Here is a 17250-nt window from a genome sequence, read left to right as displayed (position 1 = left end):
CTGAATCCTCCAGTCACATGTGTATACAACTGAATCTTCCAATCACATGTAGACACAACTGAATCCTCCAGTCACGTGTGTATACAACTGAATCTTCCAATCACATGCAGACACAACTGAATCCTCCAATCACATGTAGACACAACTGAATCTTCCAATCACATGTAGACACAACTGAATCTTCCAATCACATGCAGACACAACTGAATCTTCCAATCACATGTAGACACAACTGAATCTTTCAATCACATGTAGACACAACTGAATCCTCCAGTCACGTGTGTATACAACTGAATCTTCCAATCACATGTAGACACAACTGAATCTTCCAGTCACATGCAGACACAACTGAATCTTCCAATCACATGCAGACACAACTGAATCTTCCAATCACATGCAGACACAACTGTACCTTCCAATCACATTTCAGATCTACGTACGTGCTCAGTTTTCTTACAATCCATATGACGACGAGTTGATCCCCTGTCCTCAAGCTGGAGTGTCGTTTCAAACAGGCGATATCCTACAAGTGATAAGTAAGGATGATCACAATTGGTGGCAAGCGAAAAAAGAGGGCACCAATGGCACAGCAGGACTCATTCCTTCACCTGAACTTCAAGAGTGGAGAATGGCCTCGCTTGCCATGGAAAAAACAAATAGCGATAAAGGTAAGTTTGATTTAAAACGTTGTAATTATTTTTATCTGTAAAAGCTGAAACATGTGCGGGAAGTTTCTACATCATTTGAATAGGTTTAAGAATTCTTGTTGTTCTTTTTTACCACCAGGGAAATGAAAATGTTACTAATGTTTCAGTCATGCAAGAGAGAAGTAAAATACATTATACTGTCGAACCGTTTTCATTCTTCTCTTGCCTTTAACAGTGCTATTAGGAACATGATCTTTAGACTTGCAAACAAAATACAGGAGAAGAACATTGATGAATTACTTAGTAAAAGGTGAGACTTCATTTTATGAGTCACTAAAAGGTGGTTTGAAGTCAGGGAATTTAAGTATTTCTCATACTATATATATATGCGATATTTAAAAGTTAATTTCTCTGTTATTTTTTTGTCTTCGTGTGGATACATTTATATACATATTCAAGAGTTGGAAACCTTTCTTGTAGACATTCTCTTAGAGATTTACTTACAGGATAGACAGACAGATAGTACATTCCATATTTCGCCAAACCACCCCTTAAAATGATATAATTTATTTGTTTTCTTTTTCTATTTTACTACTTATGTAAAATTGTGCAACTTAAACTATGATGTGAATATCTATTGAATATTTTATTCGTAATAAATAATTCATTTACACTTATTATAGTTTACACCATGACAATTGTTGTGCATGAAACTGATTACATAAATAGTCCTAGATCATTATCATGTCTGTTGTATCCTAGGTGGCCTGACGAGCTCTGGTATTGAGCGAGAGGCCTCGTCGGCACTGGATATTGCTGATATATTATGGTTAACATATTAGTACACATTCTTCCTTGCTTTCAATCTAAAGTTCTTATAATAATCTTCCATTAATTGAATACCTAATATGTCTATTAAATATAAGACTGGTACGTTGCCGAATCATTTCATATACCTTTTTATATTTTTTTAATCTTCCAGTCAGTTGTTCAATATTTAGCAGAAAGAAAAAACATTTTCGTGACAAGTATTTAGCTAAGCACAGCGCCATCTTTGATCAACTGGACATAGCTACTTACGAAGAAGTTGTCCTCCTGCCATCTTTCAAAAGAAAAACGTTGGTTCTTTTAGGTAAGTTTTTTTTTTACCTATTATTAATATGCATAATTTTTAAACACAGTACATTTAGACCAATATTCTTTTTTTCAAAAAAAGACAACAAAAAAAAACGTCAGTTAGTTCTTTTAGGAAAGGCTAATTTTTAACATACTATTACTATACATAATTGGTAAGATTTAGACCAATATCTGTTTTTAGCCGCGGCTGAATGGCTCATTTTTTTTTTTTTTTCAAGTACAAACTTTTAGCCCATACCTCCGTCATCTCTTAACTGGCCCGGCATGGCCAGGTGGTTAAGACGCTCGATTCGCAATCTGCGGGTTCGCATCCCCATCCCACCAAACATGCTCGCCCTTTCAGCCGTGGGGGCGTTATAATGTGACGGTCAATCCCACTATTCGTTGGTAAAAGAGTAGCCCAAGAGTTGGCGGTGGGTGGTGATGACTAGCTGCCTTTCCTCTAGTCTTATACTGCTAAATTAGGGACGGCTAGCGCAGATAGCCCTCGTGTAGCTTTGCGCGAAATTCAAACAAATATCTCTTAACTAATTCGAGATCTAATTGCAGTTTTGGACTCAGGAGGTCAAACCCTTTCGATTGATGTATTTACCACGCCCAAGGTTTCGCAGATTAATTTACTCTAATCCTGCTTAAAATAATTTCAATTTGGGGTTAGGCTGATAGAGATCCTGATGAGTAATAAAATTGAATCAAGGACACGCGCATCCCACGTTTGGTATTAGTGGCGCACAGAAATATAGCTAATAAAAAGGGTCTCATAGATTAATTTACTTTAATCCTACTTAAACGAATTTCAAGTGGCGCGGCTTTAGATATTCCCTCTTGTTTTTATTTAAAAATACGGTAGTTCTTTTACATATGGTTAATTTTTTTGTCTACCATTATTAATCACAGTTTTAACCATAGGTTATTTGTTTGTAGTTAAGCACAAAGCTGCACAAAGGGCTATCTGTGCTCTGTCCACCACGGGTATCGAAACCCGGTTTCTAGAGTTGTAAGTCCGCAGACATGCCGCTGTGCCACTGGAGGGCATACAAAAGGAATTAATTAGTTAGTTTATACAAGGTGAACATTTTTTGTTATCTTCTATTATCATGCATAGTTTTAACCAGCAAACAAAATGTTTGCTTATTTTTCTGTGGTGTTAGTTGATATATTTTTGTTCTAATTTGTTTACAGCAAAAACAACATTCCAGTCAGTTGTGTCATCAAATAGATCACTTGTTCTAGTTTAATTATTTGATCGGAATGCCATATTATTTTCAATGTTCTTTTCTATTATTCAAGGGACATTTCAGGAGCCAGATTTATATAGATGTGACTTATATATTTGCTTTGATTTAGTCTTTGTCAGAACCATTCTGTGTTGATGAAAATGTTTCTTAGATATTGCAATTATATTATATTTCAACTTGATAAATCGATATAGATCAAAATAGGAGAATTAAAATTTGGAGATAAATTTAAGTTATTTTATGTGTTCAGTCCATCAGTGGGTCAGCAGTGGACAGAGCGCAGATAATTAATTCTGTAACTTCGTGCTAAAAACAAGCATTTAAATATTCAGAAATTTGACAAAAAAGTTGGAAACTTTCCTTGAATGGTTAAATTTTTGGCAAATAAAAACAAATGTGGAAAAAAATATTAAAATTAGTAATGACCAGTAAAAGATTTATTACATCTTATTAAACGTCACGAAAAGCGCAAAGCTATAAATACACAATAGCAGATTAAATAAAATAATAAACTTAATACATAATACCAAAAATCATGATGATGATGGGAAGATGTATACGTAGACGATATCGGGAAGATTTTTGTCCTATTGAATGTATCAAAATCGTATTAAGTTGAAAATACCAATACACTTAACGAATATAATAAATAAACTGAATATCCTACAACACTGCGAAGCTTCATTTTAGTTAGGGTTATAACGTGAAGCAGGACGACAATAATCTAAGAAAAAACACATCGAGCCGAATGCTAGAGGTATGCTATTTTATTTATTCATTAACATGTAAAGATTGATAATTAAACAATGACAGTTATTTCACAGATATAAACCACAGGTCAACCCATTATGTAGCAGCCTCAAAGGTTAGCTTTATAAGCAAGACCATTTAATAACCGTAAACAGTACCACATAATAACCGTAAAAAAAGTTAGTCCTAACAACCAGTACCACATAATAACCGTAAAAATGTTAGTCCTAACAACCAGTACCACATAATAACCGTAAAAAAGTTAGTCCTAGCAACCAGTACCATATAATAACCGTAACAAAAGTTAGTCCTAACAAACTGTACTATATAGTAGCCGTAAAAAAGTTAGTCCTAACAACCAGTACCATATAATAACCGTAATAAAAGTTAGTCCTAACAAACTGTACTATATAGTAGCCGTAAAAAGTTATTCATTGTTACCTATTAGAATTTCAAATGGTCTGAAACCGAGCTAAATGACATTTTAAATTTATTAGTTAAATTGTACTTTGGGTTTAGTAGTTAAGTAAAAGCCGATATATAGCCAGTTTATGATATTTGCCAACAAGATTGATACACACAGTTGTTGTTTTTTTAAACACAAATACGTTTTTATATACACACAACAGTACAATTTACAATAACAGTTATTACAAACAATGATTTAGAAACACAAGTTTCACAAACATACAAGCAGTATAAAGTCTTCTTTCTAGTCTGGAACTTCTTCAATATCTTATCGAGGGTTCACGATGAGCGAGTTAATTTCGAGTTGACGTAGGCACAGTTCGCTTAACGGAAAGCTAGCTAGCTTTGTCCCTCATTATTTACCAGCCACACACACCGGGTTTTCCACCGTGACGTTATGTAATGTTTTCGTAAAAATACTAGTGTCCGATGAGAATCCACTGAAGTTGAATGATTTGTAATGTTTGAACTTTGTAAATATTCCTGGTCAAATAACTGAAGTTTTCCGATTGGTAAGCATTATAACAATCACAGCTATAGCTTTCGAAGTTTATAGCACACTGACTATAGCAAACTAATAATAGATACTACTTTTTTTGCCGCGTCGCCTTTGTTATACTTATAGGCGTGTGGAGCCTTTCTCGAAATTTCAGTTGTACGTAACAATACTGACGCTAACACAAGCGTTTAAGTACACACATATATTGTTGATTCTTACTCTCGAGAATTTTCTACAACTTTGGAGAATAGGCGGGAGTTTCGCAATACATATTTAACACTATAAGCTACGCATGTTTTAAAATATAAACTTAATCTAAACAAACGTTGATATTAAAATAAATATATAATAATAAATTAGTCACATCATACAAACAATACCTTATAGAAAACGTAAAATGTTAGTCCTAACAAACTGTATTACATAATAGCCTTAAAAGTTAGTCCTACAATATTATTTTTTCTTCATCTCGACCTTAGTCATAGTGAATTAGAGGTCAGTCGGTAATTGTTGTAAGATAAGAGCGTTTTACACCTGGGGGATATCTGAGGAAGAGTTTATTTGGTGGCAGGGATTCGAACTTGCGACCCTCAGATTACGAGTCGAGCGCCTTAAAAACCAGGCCATTCCAGGCCCAGTCTTGCTAATAATCTATATAAATAATATGCTTGCGTTTTTCTGCCCGGAACTTTTCTCGCAAATTTCTCAATCAAACGCTACAGATCTCATATCGTTAAAGAAAGGCCTTTGTCCGAGGAGTCCGGATTGCATATTGGCTTTTCAATTCAGATTTACCTTCCATGTTTTTTGCTTAGTCAAACTTTTTAATACATCGAGTATATACACGTGGCACAATGTCGTTGTCATCACATGAGGACTGGTTTCGATTACAACGTTAGTTTTATATTTGCAAAGTATTTCACACAAACAACTCGCAATCCACATGTAATTTGTTATAAAAAATTAACATTACATTAAATACAATTTCTATGGGCTTTCTTGACTTATTTAGGTCTAAATTACGCATGCACTGTTCGTTCAAAACCATATACTTATCACTTTGTGAACACGCACGTTCCTGCATATTCAGCTAAGTTTGCCTTTGTTACAACTTTACATTTACTTTACTTTGCAATAATTTAGCTTCGGTTCGTTTCATAGACTGCTATAAATACCTTTTAAATACTTTTTTTTTAGTACGAGTTCTATTCTTCGTTTTTTTTAGTTTCTCTCTGTTTTAACTCGTAAAACGAAACCTTGTCATATACTGAACGATCAGAACTGTTTCAAACTCTGTTCTCTATTATAAATACCATTACTATACTGTATTGTTTACAATACATGTAGTTTTATTAAATAAAGTTCCGTCTACGTGAGTTTGCTTGTCTAACCGCATACATGTTTTTCAAATAAACCAGAAAGCATAGCTTATATGCCGTGCGTGAAAATGAGTAAGGAAAATATAATAGTCATAAAAGTTAGTTCTTACAAACTGTGCCATTTAATAGCCCTTACACGTAATACCGTGCAATACCCGTCGTCAGCCTGCGGGCTTGCCGCTGAGCCACTGGTGAGCAGCTCATCACAACACAGTAGCTGGAATACTAATGTCACTACAACACAGTAGATGGAGTAATAATGTCATTACAACACAGTAGATGGAGTAATAATGTCATTACAACAGAGTAAATGGAGTAATAATGTCATTATAACACAGTAGGTGGAGTAATGGTGTAATTACAACACAGCAGATGGAGTAATGATGTCATTACAAAACAGTAGTTGAAGTAATAGTGTCCTTCCCAAAATCTTGTATTTATTACACATTTTGCATTAATAATGCCAAGTTAAAATAATGGCAGATTATAAGAGTATAACGAGAAGTCACACATGCGCAGTTTCTTTGTAGAAATGGTATTTGTTTTAGGTACGTGTGATCTAATAGAGAAGACAGGCATCTGTAAAATATAGTTTATTTCACTGTTGTTTTTTATTTACTACGCAGGCGCACACGGAGTTGGGAGAAGACACATTAAAAACACTCTCATAGGAAATCATCCTCAGAAATATGCCTACCCCATCCCTCGTAAGTTTCTACTTCAAGTAGGCTAATTTTTAATCTTTTATTTCACATCTTGGAATAAGACTGACAGGCTACAGTTTAAAAATTGTTGACCGCCAAGTTTTTCGCAAGACGGTTGTCTCGTAACTTGCTCCCATTCCAATACATTAATGAATATTAATAATATTTTTATTACATGCTTTCCTTGATAAGCACGGCATTTACTAGCCTAAATCTCTTATAAGCGAGTCATATATATATACATATACATAGTGTCGTTATACGGTAAGTTAACAATTTTTAAAAGGCTTACATATCTAAACTGATTAAATCAGATTCTTACTTTTGAAGGTAAGTGTAACTATGTCTTACATTGTATATGCCTTTATTGTTTACTCAATGTCTCAAAACAAAAAGATACGACGAGGCCTCCTAGAAAATCGGACGAGAATGGTAAAACGTATTACTTTGTTTCCCATGACGAAATGATGGCGGACATCGCCGCAAACGAATATTTAGAGTACGGAACGTATGGTGATGCTATGTACGGAACCAAATTGGAAACCATCAGGGGGATACACGCAGAGGGGAAGGTGGCCATCTTGGATGTTGAACCCCAGGTATGGAAACATTTGTCTATCTCAAAATGTGACCATAAACTCCTGAACATGAACCATATTGGCGTTTAATATGCAAATACTAGTAGTACTTATTTGGGAACACTCGTACATTGGATAAAGTGTATGAATTAAAAACTTTGAATATTATCTTATATTTTTATGTAATTGCTAGACTGAGTTATAATACGAAAGGAAACTACTTGAATTGCGATTTCTTTTTTTTGTGTGTGTTAATTCTTAGGCTTTGAAAATCCTCAGAACGGCGGAATACACTCCATATGTAGTTTTCATCGCAGCGCCATCTATGTCTGCGATAAAAGATGTTCCAGTAAGTCGAATTTTAATAAAAACTTGATTAATTTAATCATTCTTCCAGCTTTATTACTTAGACACTGAAATGCATGATGTTTGTCTAGGAATATGTAATTACAAATTCGCACTATACATTTTATCAGAGAAGAACGTCGACTTAATATATGTTTTATCAGAGAAGAACGTCGACTTACTAGATGTTTTATCAGAGAAGAACGTCGACTTAATATATGTTTTTATATTATGAAGACTTTTTTCCTGATAAAATATGTATCAAGTTGATCTTTCCTGGTAAAATATATATTAAGTCGACTTTTTTCCTGATAAAATATGTATTAAGTTGATCTTTCCTGGTAAAATATATATTAAGTCGACTTTTTTTCCTGATAAAATATGAATTAAGTTGATCTTTCCTGGTAAAATATATATTAAGTCGACTTTTTTCCCTGATAAAATATATATTAAGTTGATCTTTCCTGGTAAGATTTGTAGTAACTCGACGTTCTTTCCTGATATATATATATATATATATATACTGTAAGTTGGCGCTCATATTTGATATATTTCTATCAAATCGACGCTATTCTCTGTCTTCTCCTATGTTTCAAATGGATTGATACCACTGTTAGTGATGTGTCAGTAGGGCAACTGCAAATTTAATCAGCCATAGTTACTCTTGTTTAGGTTAAATGTAATTATTTAACCTTCTCCTACTGTAATATATATAAATATAACAGTACTGTCTGTTGTATATCCGTATAACTACTTCGCAGTGTGTGGATGGATCTTCACCAAAATGGAGGTTCATTTGGTCCATGCGGGGTTACATTCAAATTTTCAGTTTTGCCTTTTGCACCATTACCTCACCTCCTTTGGTATGAATGTTCATTGGGGCCATGAGGAGATACATACAAATTTTCACTTTTGCATTTTTCGTTTTATGGATTTTATGGGCGTTTTTTACAACTACTTCGCCCCCTGTTGATAGATCTTCAAATTTGGCATGAAAGTTTGTTGAGTCCATGCGGAGATGCATGCAAATTTGCGGTTTCACAGTTTGTGTTTTGCAGTTTTTATGAGCGTTTTTGCGTTATTTACAATTACATATAAGGGAAGCAACTTTTTATGTCCTAAGATAACCTTTCATTACTCATTAATTTACATAACTTCCATCCAGGGGACGGATACTCCAGCTAGTTATTAATATGCTAATTCCATCTTAGATAAGGGGTAGCTTTTATTACAGAATGAATCAGAATCCTCACAAAAACAAACAATACGGGTTCGATCACGGGTACGTTAAATTGGAAGTAATCACATTAGAAAGGCACACGTTTTTAGGCCCACATTGGACAGAGAAGCCGAATGTAAGCAACTTTCTTTATGACAGTAAATCATTACGCTAGAAAAACAGAATGTTGCAGGTGTAAGTTGTAACTCTGATAAGTTGTAATTCATAGTAATTACGTGAACCAAAAAAGTTTCAATGTGTTAAGATATTTAATGAAGAATACCAGAAGGCGTTAATATATAATATGGCAAAATAACAGAAATAATTTGGCGGAAAAAAAAACAAGAATCGAGTGAAATTATGTGCAGAATGTAACATCAGGTGTAACTCTGATAAGTTGTAGATGTATAGACACACAGTTTTGAAACGTCAGTGGTAATGAAAGTCGTCATCCAACAGCTGTGTATCAAATACATCGATCTATACTGTAATAATATTGGCCAAGATGCAATGTAAAGAATTACAGATCTTGATCTTCCTTCTCGACGTTTTTTTGTACACTTTGAGACATAACTTTCTAAAGCTTACAGTAGAAGAAACTAATTCACTGTTTTATGAAACTGGATATCCCATTACAACATTTTAATAACGAAAAGGTATGTCTTAAATTAACATACATTATTGGTTAATAAAGTTAAGAGATAATTTTAATTTAATCGTATTGAAAGAAAGTTTTATAGTTTACGCCATATTTGATCATGGTTTTGTTATCGCAATCGAGAAGAGAGCAAATGTCACGTAAAGTAAAGAAATTATATGACACGTTAAGCAAAGAAAGTAGGTGTCACGTAAAAAATAGAAAGTAGGTGTCTCGTAAAAAATAGAAAGTAGATGTCACGTAAAAAATAGAAAGTGGGTGTCACGTAAAGTAAAGAAAGTATATGACACGTTAAGCAAAGAAAGTAGGTGTCACGTAAAGTAAAGATAGTAACTATCACGTAAAATAAAGAAAGTAACTATCACGTAATGTAAATGAAGTAGCTGTCACGTAAAGTAAAGAAACTGTCACACCTACAGTCCTAATTGTACAAGAGTCCAGATAACTAAGGAGACATACATCTACATCATATTTTTAGGATACACAAACAAATTAAATCGTAGTCAACAATTAGTTTGTCTAATACTGGCCGAGAGTAGAACATTTATGAACTATGTTAATTATGTATATGCTACATACGAGCTCATATATGTAATATAATATTTGTCTCTACAAATTTGACTTTGTAAATCTTTAACGTACATCCCAGAAAAGGAAACGTGGGTTTCATTCAAATATTTTTGTATCAATGAACTTTACAGTCTTTAAGCGAAGAGCACCCCCCGCAAGTCGAAGGTGGTCATCGTATGATTTATATAATAAATAAAAACAAAAGCGTGTCTCTTACCCAGTTCTCAACTTGAAACAAAACAAAAACCTGTTTTTCAAGAAGCATTAACATCGAAACAAGAATTACAGTTATAATTAGAGAATTAAATGATTCAAGATTCTAACAAGCTTGGTTTGAATTTCGCGCGAAGCTACTCATGGGCTATCTGCGCTAGTCGTCTGTAATTTAGCAGTAATAAATTATTGGGAAGAAAACTAGTCAACACCACTCATCGCCAACTATTGAGCTAATCTTTTTAACAAGGAGTAGTTGGATTGACCATCACGTTATAACGATCCTATGACTGAAAGAGTGCGCATGTTCGGTAACGGGGATTCGAACCCGTAACTCGCGGATTACGAGTCGAGCGCCCTAACTACCAGAGCAATTTTTAGTAAGTAAAGTTTACGAGCTACTAGAAGACCTGAATGTTAAGTAAAGTTTACGAGCTACTAGAAGACCTGAATGTTAAGTAAAGTTTACGAGCTACTAGAAGACCTGAATGTTAAGTAAAGTTTACTTTGTTACGCGTAAAATATCTCGTATATTTTCTCAATGAACTCAACAATCACAATTTAAAATATATATTTTTGCCGTTCTTGAGAAATAACTTGCATGTTTATGAGGAATAGAATTCTTCGTACGCCACAGGTATGTGGATTTGAATTTTCATTGCATTTGGGTAGCACACGCTGTAGAATTTAGAGTTATTCCGACTGACTGAATGTGCATTATAAAACACAGTTTGATCCATCTTCTTCTAAATGTGGATGCGTATATCACTGAATCCATTGCGATACCCTTCCCAGTTATAATTCAGTTCTTAACATTCAGGTCTTCTAGTAGCTCGTAAACTTAATATTCAGGTCTTCTAGTAGCTCAGAAGTAAGTTTTGCAGCTTATAACTCTAGAATTCGGGGGTACGATTCCTGTATTGAGAAAATCACAAGACAGTACGCTGTGCAGCTTTGTGTTTAACAACAAACTATCGTTCAATTCAGTAATTATATTTCTAATGTAGATAAACCTTGCACAACTGAATAAATTACACGATTTTAAAGAGAAAAAAAGTTTGTAAAAACGACAAAATAATCTGTTTGTGTGTGTCTATACAAACATACATATTATCTTTTTTTTTTCTTCCTACATTTGAAGTAGTTATTGTCACCACTACAACCTTTTTAAAAATCCATATTTCATCAACTACCATCAGCAAGTTTCTTTAAAATGTATTTCGTTTTATTGTTGGCAGTAAAGTTGTACCAATTCAATGAAATGACCACGTAAACGTACAAGTTTAACATGTATTTGAAATTAGTGGTGAGATATCTATGTATTAACGTGTGGAGTAACGTCAAACTAACTCGTATAAAATGCTTTGCGCTAACGAAAGATTTCCAGTCAGCTCAAATGTGAAGTTTTTTGTCAGTTTTAGATTAACATGATTTTTTTTTTTACCAGACTGACGGAAGTCTGGAACGTCTTGTAAAGGAGAGTGAACTTCTACAACAAGCCTACGGTCATTTGTTCGACTTGATCATTGTGAATAGTAACATCGACGAGACAATCGAGACCCTGGAGCAACAGATAGAGCACATAAACGAAACAAGTCAGTGGGTTCCTGTGAGCTGGGTTTATTGAATTGTAACTTCTTTAGAAACGTATACGTCTTCCATAACACGCGTGTTAGCCGAATTGTGTTTCCTGATGAGTTTTTTTACCGAGTCAAATATTTGAATCGACAGAAAAGTTTTGATCAATATAAGCTGTAGAACGTTTTAACCGGGCTCAAGTATTATCTGCGACTACAGGGAAAGCAGCTAGTCGGCTTCGCCCATCACCAGCTCGTGGGCTATTCGAATCGAATAGTGAGATTTGACCGTTACTGTTATAACGTATTCATGACTCGAATGTGTGTAGCGCGGCTTTTCGGCGGTAACGGGGAGCGAACCACGGATCCACAATCCGGCATAACAAAACGTTTTATTAGGATAGCCCAGCGGTTATGCATATTGGTTATTTTTTGTTTTGGTTTTTACAGTATTTAAGATTACTTCATTGACCTAATTTTTTTGTCAGTGTGGCGAATATTGCGATTTTTGTAATTGAGCCGAGTTTTTAGTTGTTTTTCTTTCTTAACTTCGAAAAACGTAATAACGGTGGTTGTTTCCGTAGTGAATATAATAGAATAATGTGTCTAATTCGGATATGCCACTTGAAATCCATTGTGAGATTCACGTTTTTCCATACGTCTTACTAAAAAGATTGCCGGTTTGTCACGTAGTAAACTTTTGTTACACGTTCTACTTCTGCATGTTAAGAGGATATTATCAAGGTACATCTTTTTGAAGTCGCATCTTCTCATTTAGTGCTCATTGGTCAGACTTTTTTACAATTTCAATTCCTGTGAAAACTGGGAAACGAAGTGTACTGAAAATTGGTGAACTTCGCATGTATTGAAAATGAACCACTCTTAAAGAATTCGCCAAATATTGATTAACACGGTTTTGTTGATATATGGAATTAGGAAGACTTTGCAACAAAAATATCTTATAAATTTGTGTGTAAATATTGGTATGTATGAGCATTCCAGGAATTCAGGATAACCTTCGTGAGCGGCTTTTTCTATCGTTATAGTAGTGCAAGTTGTATGAATCTGACTTTGTGATTGGTACATGAAATTCACTAGTTTTGTGCACAATTTACAACATTTACCAGTTTTATGGGTCATTTATAATATCCGATAACATTTATGGGTCACTTGCAACATCCGTTTGCTTTTGTGGATCGTTTTTAATGTACGTTAGCTTTATTAAAAAGAGGTTACATTCCTACACGTTATTAGATATAAAACTTGCAAGGGACCGTCTTACACGTCTTAGAGTGATGTGTTACACGAGGTGGAAATTTTTCTACGGATTAGTTTTTTTTTGTAGTATTAATGGAATTCAGACCAGTAATTTATATTAGTCCTAAAATATTTATAAGTACAATGGCTGGTTAAAGTTAAGTTGTTGTACAGGAAATCTTTAAGACAGCTAGGGTCTATATATACCAACCAAAGAATACAAGATCTTGTTTATAGTGTAAAAAATCGAAGTTCTTAAAAATACAAAGTAGTTGCAATATAAAATGTTATAGTTTGTTCTTGTTGAATGATGTATTTAAAGCTGTTAATCATTTCTTTTCAACAATAAAGAAAACACATTGAAAAATACAACAGGGATATGTGGATATGAAATAAAAAAAACATAATTTTGTCGTTTATTGCACAAAATTATGGATGGTAATGGAAATATGCTTAGAAGTTTTTATTCACTTTTGTTGAAAAAGAAAAGCAATTTTTTAAGGTTTAGCAAAGAAAATATACAAACAATTCTCACGTATCCCGTAGAGATATCGGAAGCCTTGGAAAAAAAGTTCTGATATTCATTGTAGGTTTTAAAAGAGTGATAAAAAAATTCACATAAAAAAAAATCAATATATAAAAATCCTTCAAACTCCTATTAATCCTTTATCATCCATGGAAGGTTTTTTTTCCCATCACGTATTGCACGGAAAATATATGATGATAAAAGGTTAACTGTCTCTGAGCTTTAAAACACGCATTAAAGAATAGACAGAACTGACAGTTAATTGTGTATCTGTAATTAACACATAGTCCATATATTGAAGAAGTATAAAAAAGGTGGCATGGAGTTTATGAAAAATAACGAATAATACACAAATATAACAATAACAAATAATACACAAATATAATTATGGGAACAAAGAAAAATCTTAACTCTTGAGTCCAGCGCATTAGCATCCTTCTCAACATGTGCTGTACTCAATTCATTATTGTTGCTAATTATGACAATATCAACAATAATGACAACAATAACAAAAATGGCATCATTGTATTAAAACAAACTAACTATAAGGAAACAAGTACATACTACTCTTTGGAGTTTCATGAATACAGCAATATTTAGTAGTTTACCAACTTAGTAACATGTAAGACAAATTGATTTTACTCCCAGATGGATTTAAGATTGCAATATAAGCACTTTGATGAATATTACAAACTTTGATAAAATTCTTAACCTTTTTCTATACAAAGTCCCTAATTTATATTTAGATTTCATCACTATTTATTAATACACTTATGTTATTTATTCACCTTTGGAGCTACTGGTGAAAGTTACATAACAACTGGTCAACTACATGATCAGTTCACAGCTCGGTTACGGATCCATGCCACGACATCTGTCCAAACCCTGTACTGGAAATCATGCTTCCACCAAAATAGTCTGCTGACAATAGAGAGTCAATTATATGATGGCCTTGTAGATATTGAATCACTTCTTCTTGAGTGTCAAAAATCATCACTGTGAAAGGAGACCCCGGGACATGCTCTCCTGACCACTTCACTTCCAGCTGATAAAAACCTGGTTCAGTGGGGTTGTAATTACAATGAATTGTCCTGTCTTTCTGGCTCTCTCTCCACATTTCAACTCTAAATGCTCCTGTAATATCAAATGTTTATTTTCATACAAGATCATGCTATTCATCAGAACCTTAGTAACTTTATAAATTATGATTAATTTTCATTAGATTCTAAATAGCAAAATGTTCGGATAATTAACTCATAATGGTTTAATTATGCGAGTTAACGACGGATTTTTTTCAGGTTAAAATTTGTTTGTTTATAAATTAAATAAACCTTTCTCCCAAAATTTTTTCTTCTGTATTAGGAAAAAAAAAGAAAGAAAGAAATTTGTTAACACCCAACTTCATAAACGAAATAAGTGTACAACTAAGATGAGTGTTTGTGAAACCTTTATTTATCTTTTAATTTTGAATAATGTATAAAAATAAATGATATTTTTAAAGTTTAAAGATGTGAAACACAATGATTATTATCTAAAAATTATGTATTTCTTATAGAGTTTAAGAATGAGAAACAATGAGTGTAATACATAAATTACAGTTTTTAAGAGTTTAGAAATGGGAAACAACATGTGTCATAACGGTAAAGGAAAACTAAATTCCTATATGGTCTGTCGTAGACATAAAGGATTTATACAACACATATTTTCATTAGAAATGTGTTTTATGTTCTTTTGATGTTTATCAATTAATTAAAAACAATAACTATGTGATAAGCTTTTTAAATTTCTATTTTATTGTTAAGTAAACTGTTAATTGTATAGAGGTGTTATTGTTTAGGTTTTTTATTGTTAAGTAAACTGTTAACTGTATAGAGGTGTTATTGTTTAGGTTTTTTATTGTTAAGTAAACTGTTAATTGTACAGAGGTGTTATTGTTTAGGTTTTTTTTGTTAAGTAAACTGTTAACTGTATAGAGGTGTTATTGTTTAGGTTTTTATTGTTAAGTAAACTGTTAATTGTATAGAGGTGTTATTGTTTAGGTTTTTTATTGTTAAGTAAACTGTTAATTGTACAGAGGTGTTATTGTTTAGGTTTTTTATTGTTAAGTAAACTGTTAACTGTATAGAGGTGTTATTGTTTAGTTTATGCTGCTGTGTTAAATTGTTAATGCTCTGGTGGTAGTGTTTTTTCACTGAATTCTCTGTACACTGTTCAGAACACCCGTTTTCTTAACAATAACAGTACTTACTCAATTCCAGCTTCTCAGTTAATTCAACTTTCTTTTATAAACCGTCTTTATAATTTTTAAATAAGTTTGTGGAAGAATATACGGTGTTTTCTAGATATATCTGTTATTGGTTTGATATTATGTGTTAAATGCCTAAACTTTATAAAAACTGAAAATCAGTATGTAGCCAGGCTTAGGTGGATGTAACTTATGAGCTAATCATCCAATACAGCTGCACTATATTTTAACTATGAAATTAATTTTGCTACTTCTTTCAATGTTGAAAAGTGGAAATAACATGAAAAATGCCCCCCAGTGGCACAGCGGTATGTCTGTGGACTTACAACGCTAGAAACCGGGTTTCGATACCCGTGGTGGGCAGAGCACAGATAGCCCTTGTGTAGCTTTGTGCATAATTAAAAACAAACAAAAACGAACAAACATGAAAAATTAATGGCATATTAGTATATTTCTAAGGCTTATCTCTTATATCTATCTCTCCATAATAAAAATTAACTTTCTAATTAATACAACATGAAAGTAATTACAAATTAATCCAAAAAAAGTTTGAAGTTTCAATTACTCATTAAAATTTACTTGAATCAAACTTAAATTAATAAAATTTGACCCTTCTTCTAATGGGTATTAAAAAAATATTTTTTTTTGAAGGAGAACATATTTAATTCATCAAATTAAAACTGCACTGTAATCCATGTATGGTAAACAGTACAGATTATATTAATACCATTAGACGAAGCTTTTTTTACTGCATGTTTATTAGCTTTTTCAATAGAAAATTGAAGACTTTTGAAGTTTGAAACATACTTTTCCTGGATTAACAGCAGTTCTTTTTTCAGTAATTTAATAATTATTAGGTATTTGTAAGAGGATGAAGCTACCAAATACTTAATTTTGTAAATATATATATTTAACATAATGTAATACAACATTTGTAGATTACTACTTCACAATTATAATATAATAAAAAGACTGGATATTAATTATTTTAAGTTAATCCAAAATGAATTAAACATCACATACATAATAAAAAGACTGGATATTAATTATTTTAAGTAATCCGAAATGAATTAAACATCACATACATAATAAAAAGACTGGATATTAATTATTTTAAGTTAATCCGAAATGAATTAAACATCTACTTCAACATCACATATATAATAAAAAGACTGGATATTAATTATTTTAAGTTAATCCAAAATGAATTAAACATCACATACATAATAAAAAGACTGGA

The 17250-nt window shown here is 32.8% G+C and overlaps 2 protein-coding genes across 6 annotated transcripts in view; one reads left to right on the top strand and one right to left on the bottom strand.

Moving 5' to 3' along the window:
• The first annotated feature begins 302 nt into the window (after positions 1-302).
• Positions 303-13560, top strand: LOC106469789 (peripheral plasma membrane protein CASK-like). Of its 2 annotated transcripts, XM_022398346.1 has the most exons (6): positions 303-668; positions 1630-1779; positions 6745-6825; positions 7219-7421; positions 7663-7749; positions 11853-13560. In XM_022398346.1, the coding sequence occupies exons 1-6, from the start codon at positions 395-397 to the stop codon at positions 12030-12032; spliced, it is 975 nt and encodes a 324-aa protein (XP_022254054.1). In that variant the 5' UTR covers positions 303-394; the 3' UTR covers positions 12033-13560. The 2 variants fall into 2 exon arrangements, with proteins under 2 accessions (XP_022254054.1, XP_022254055.1); XM_022398347.1 differs by lacking the exon at positions 6745-6825.
• Positions 13561-13647: 87 nt separating this feature from the next.
• LOC106469788 (filamin-B-like) overlaps positions 13648-17250 on the bottom strand; it is a 50149-nt gene continuing 46546 nt past the window's right edge. For all 4 annotated transcript variants that reach the window (XM_022398349.1, XM_022398351.1, XM_022398350.1 and 1 more), the window contains one exon: positions 13648-14899. In XM_022398349.1, coding sequence (XP_022254057.1) covers positions 14607-14899 — 293 coding nt within the window. In that variant the 3' untranslated portion in view covers positions 13648-14606. The remainder of the gene's footprint in view (positions 14900-17250) is intronic.

Source organism: Limulus polyphemus, unplaced genomic scaffold, assembly GCF_000517525.1.
Source record: "Limulus polyphemus unplaced genomic scaffold, Limulus_polyphemus-2.1.2 Scaffold3658, whole genome shotgun sequence".
Classification (NCBI taxonomy): domain Eukaryota; kingdom Metazoa; phylum Arthropoda; class Merostomata; order Xiphosura; family Limulidae; genus Limulus; species Limulus polyphemus.
Note: the sequence above shows the minus strand (reverse complement) of the source record. Positions and strands in the feature narration are given on the sequence as shown.

Excerpts from the sequence above, each read along its gene's own strand:
- LOC106469789 (XM_022398346.1), top strand. The coding sequence starts at position 395 with ATGCAGACACAACTGTACCTTCCAATCACATTTCAGATCTACGTACGT. Across the intron at positions 669-1,629 it reads AAAAACAAATAGCGATAAAG|TCAGTTGTTCAATATTTAGC; the intron begins GTAAGTTTGATT and ends TTAATCTTCCAG. Across the intron at positions 1,780-6,744 it reads AAAAACGTTGGTTCTTTTAG|GCGCACACGGAGTTGGGAGA; the intron begins GTAAGTTTTTTT and ends TTTACTACGCAG.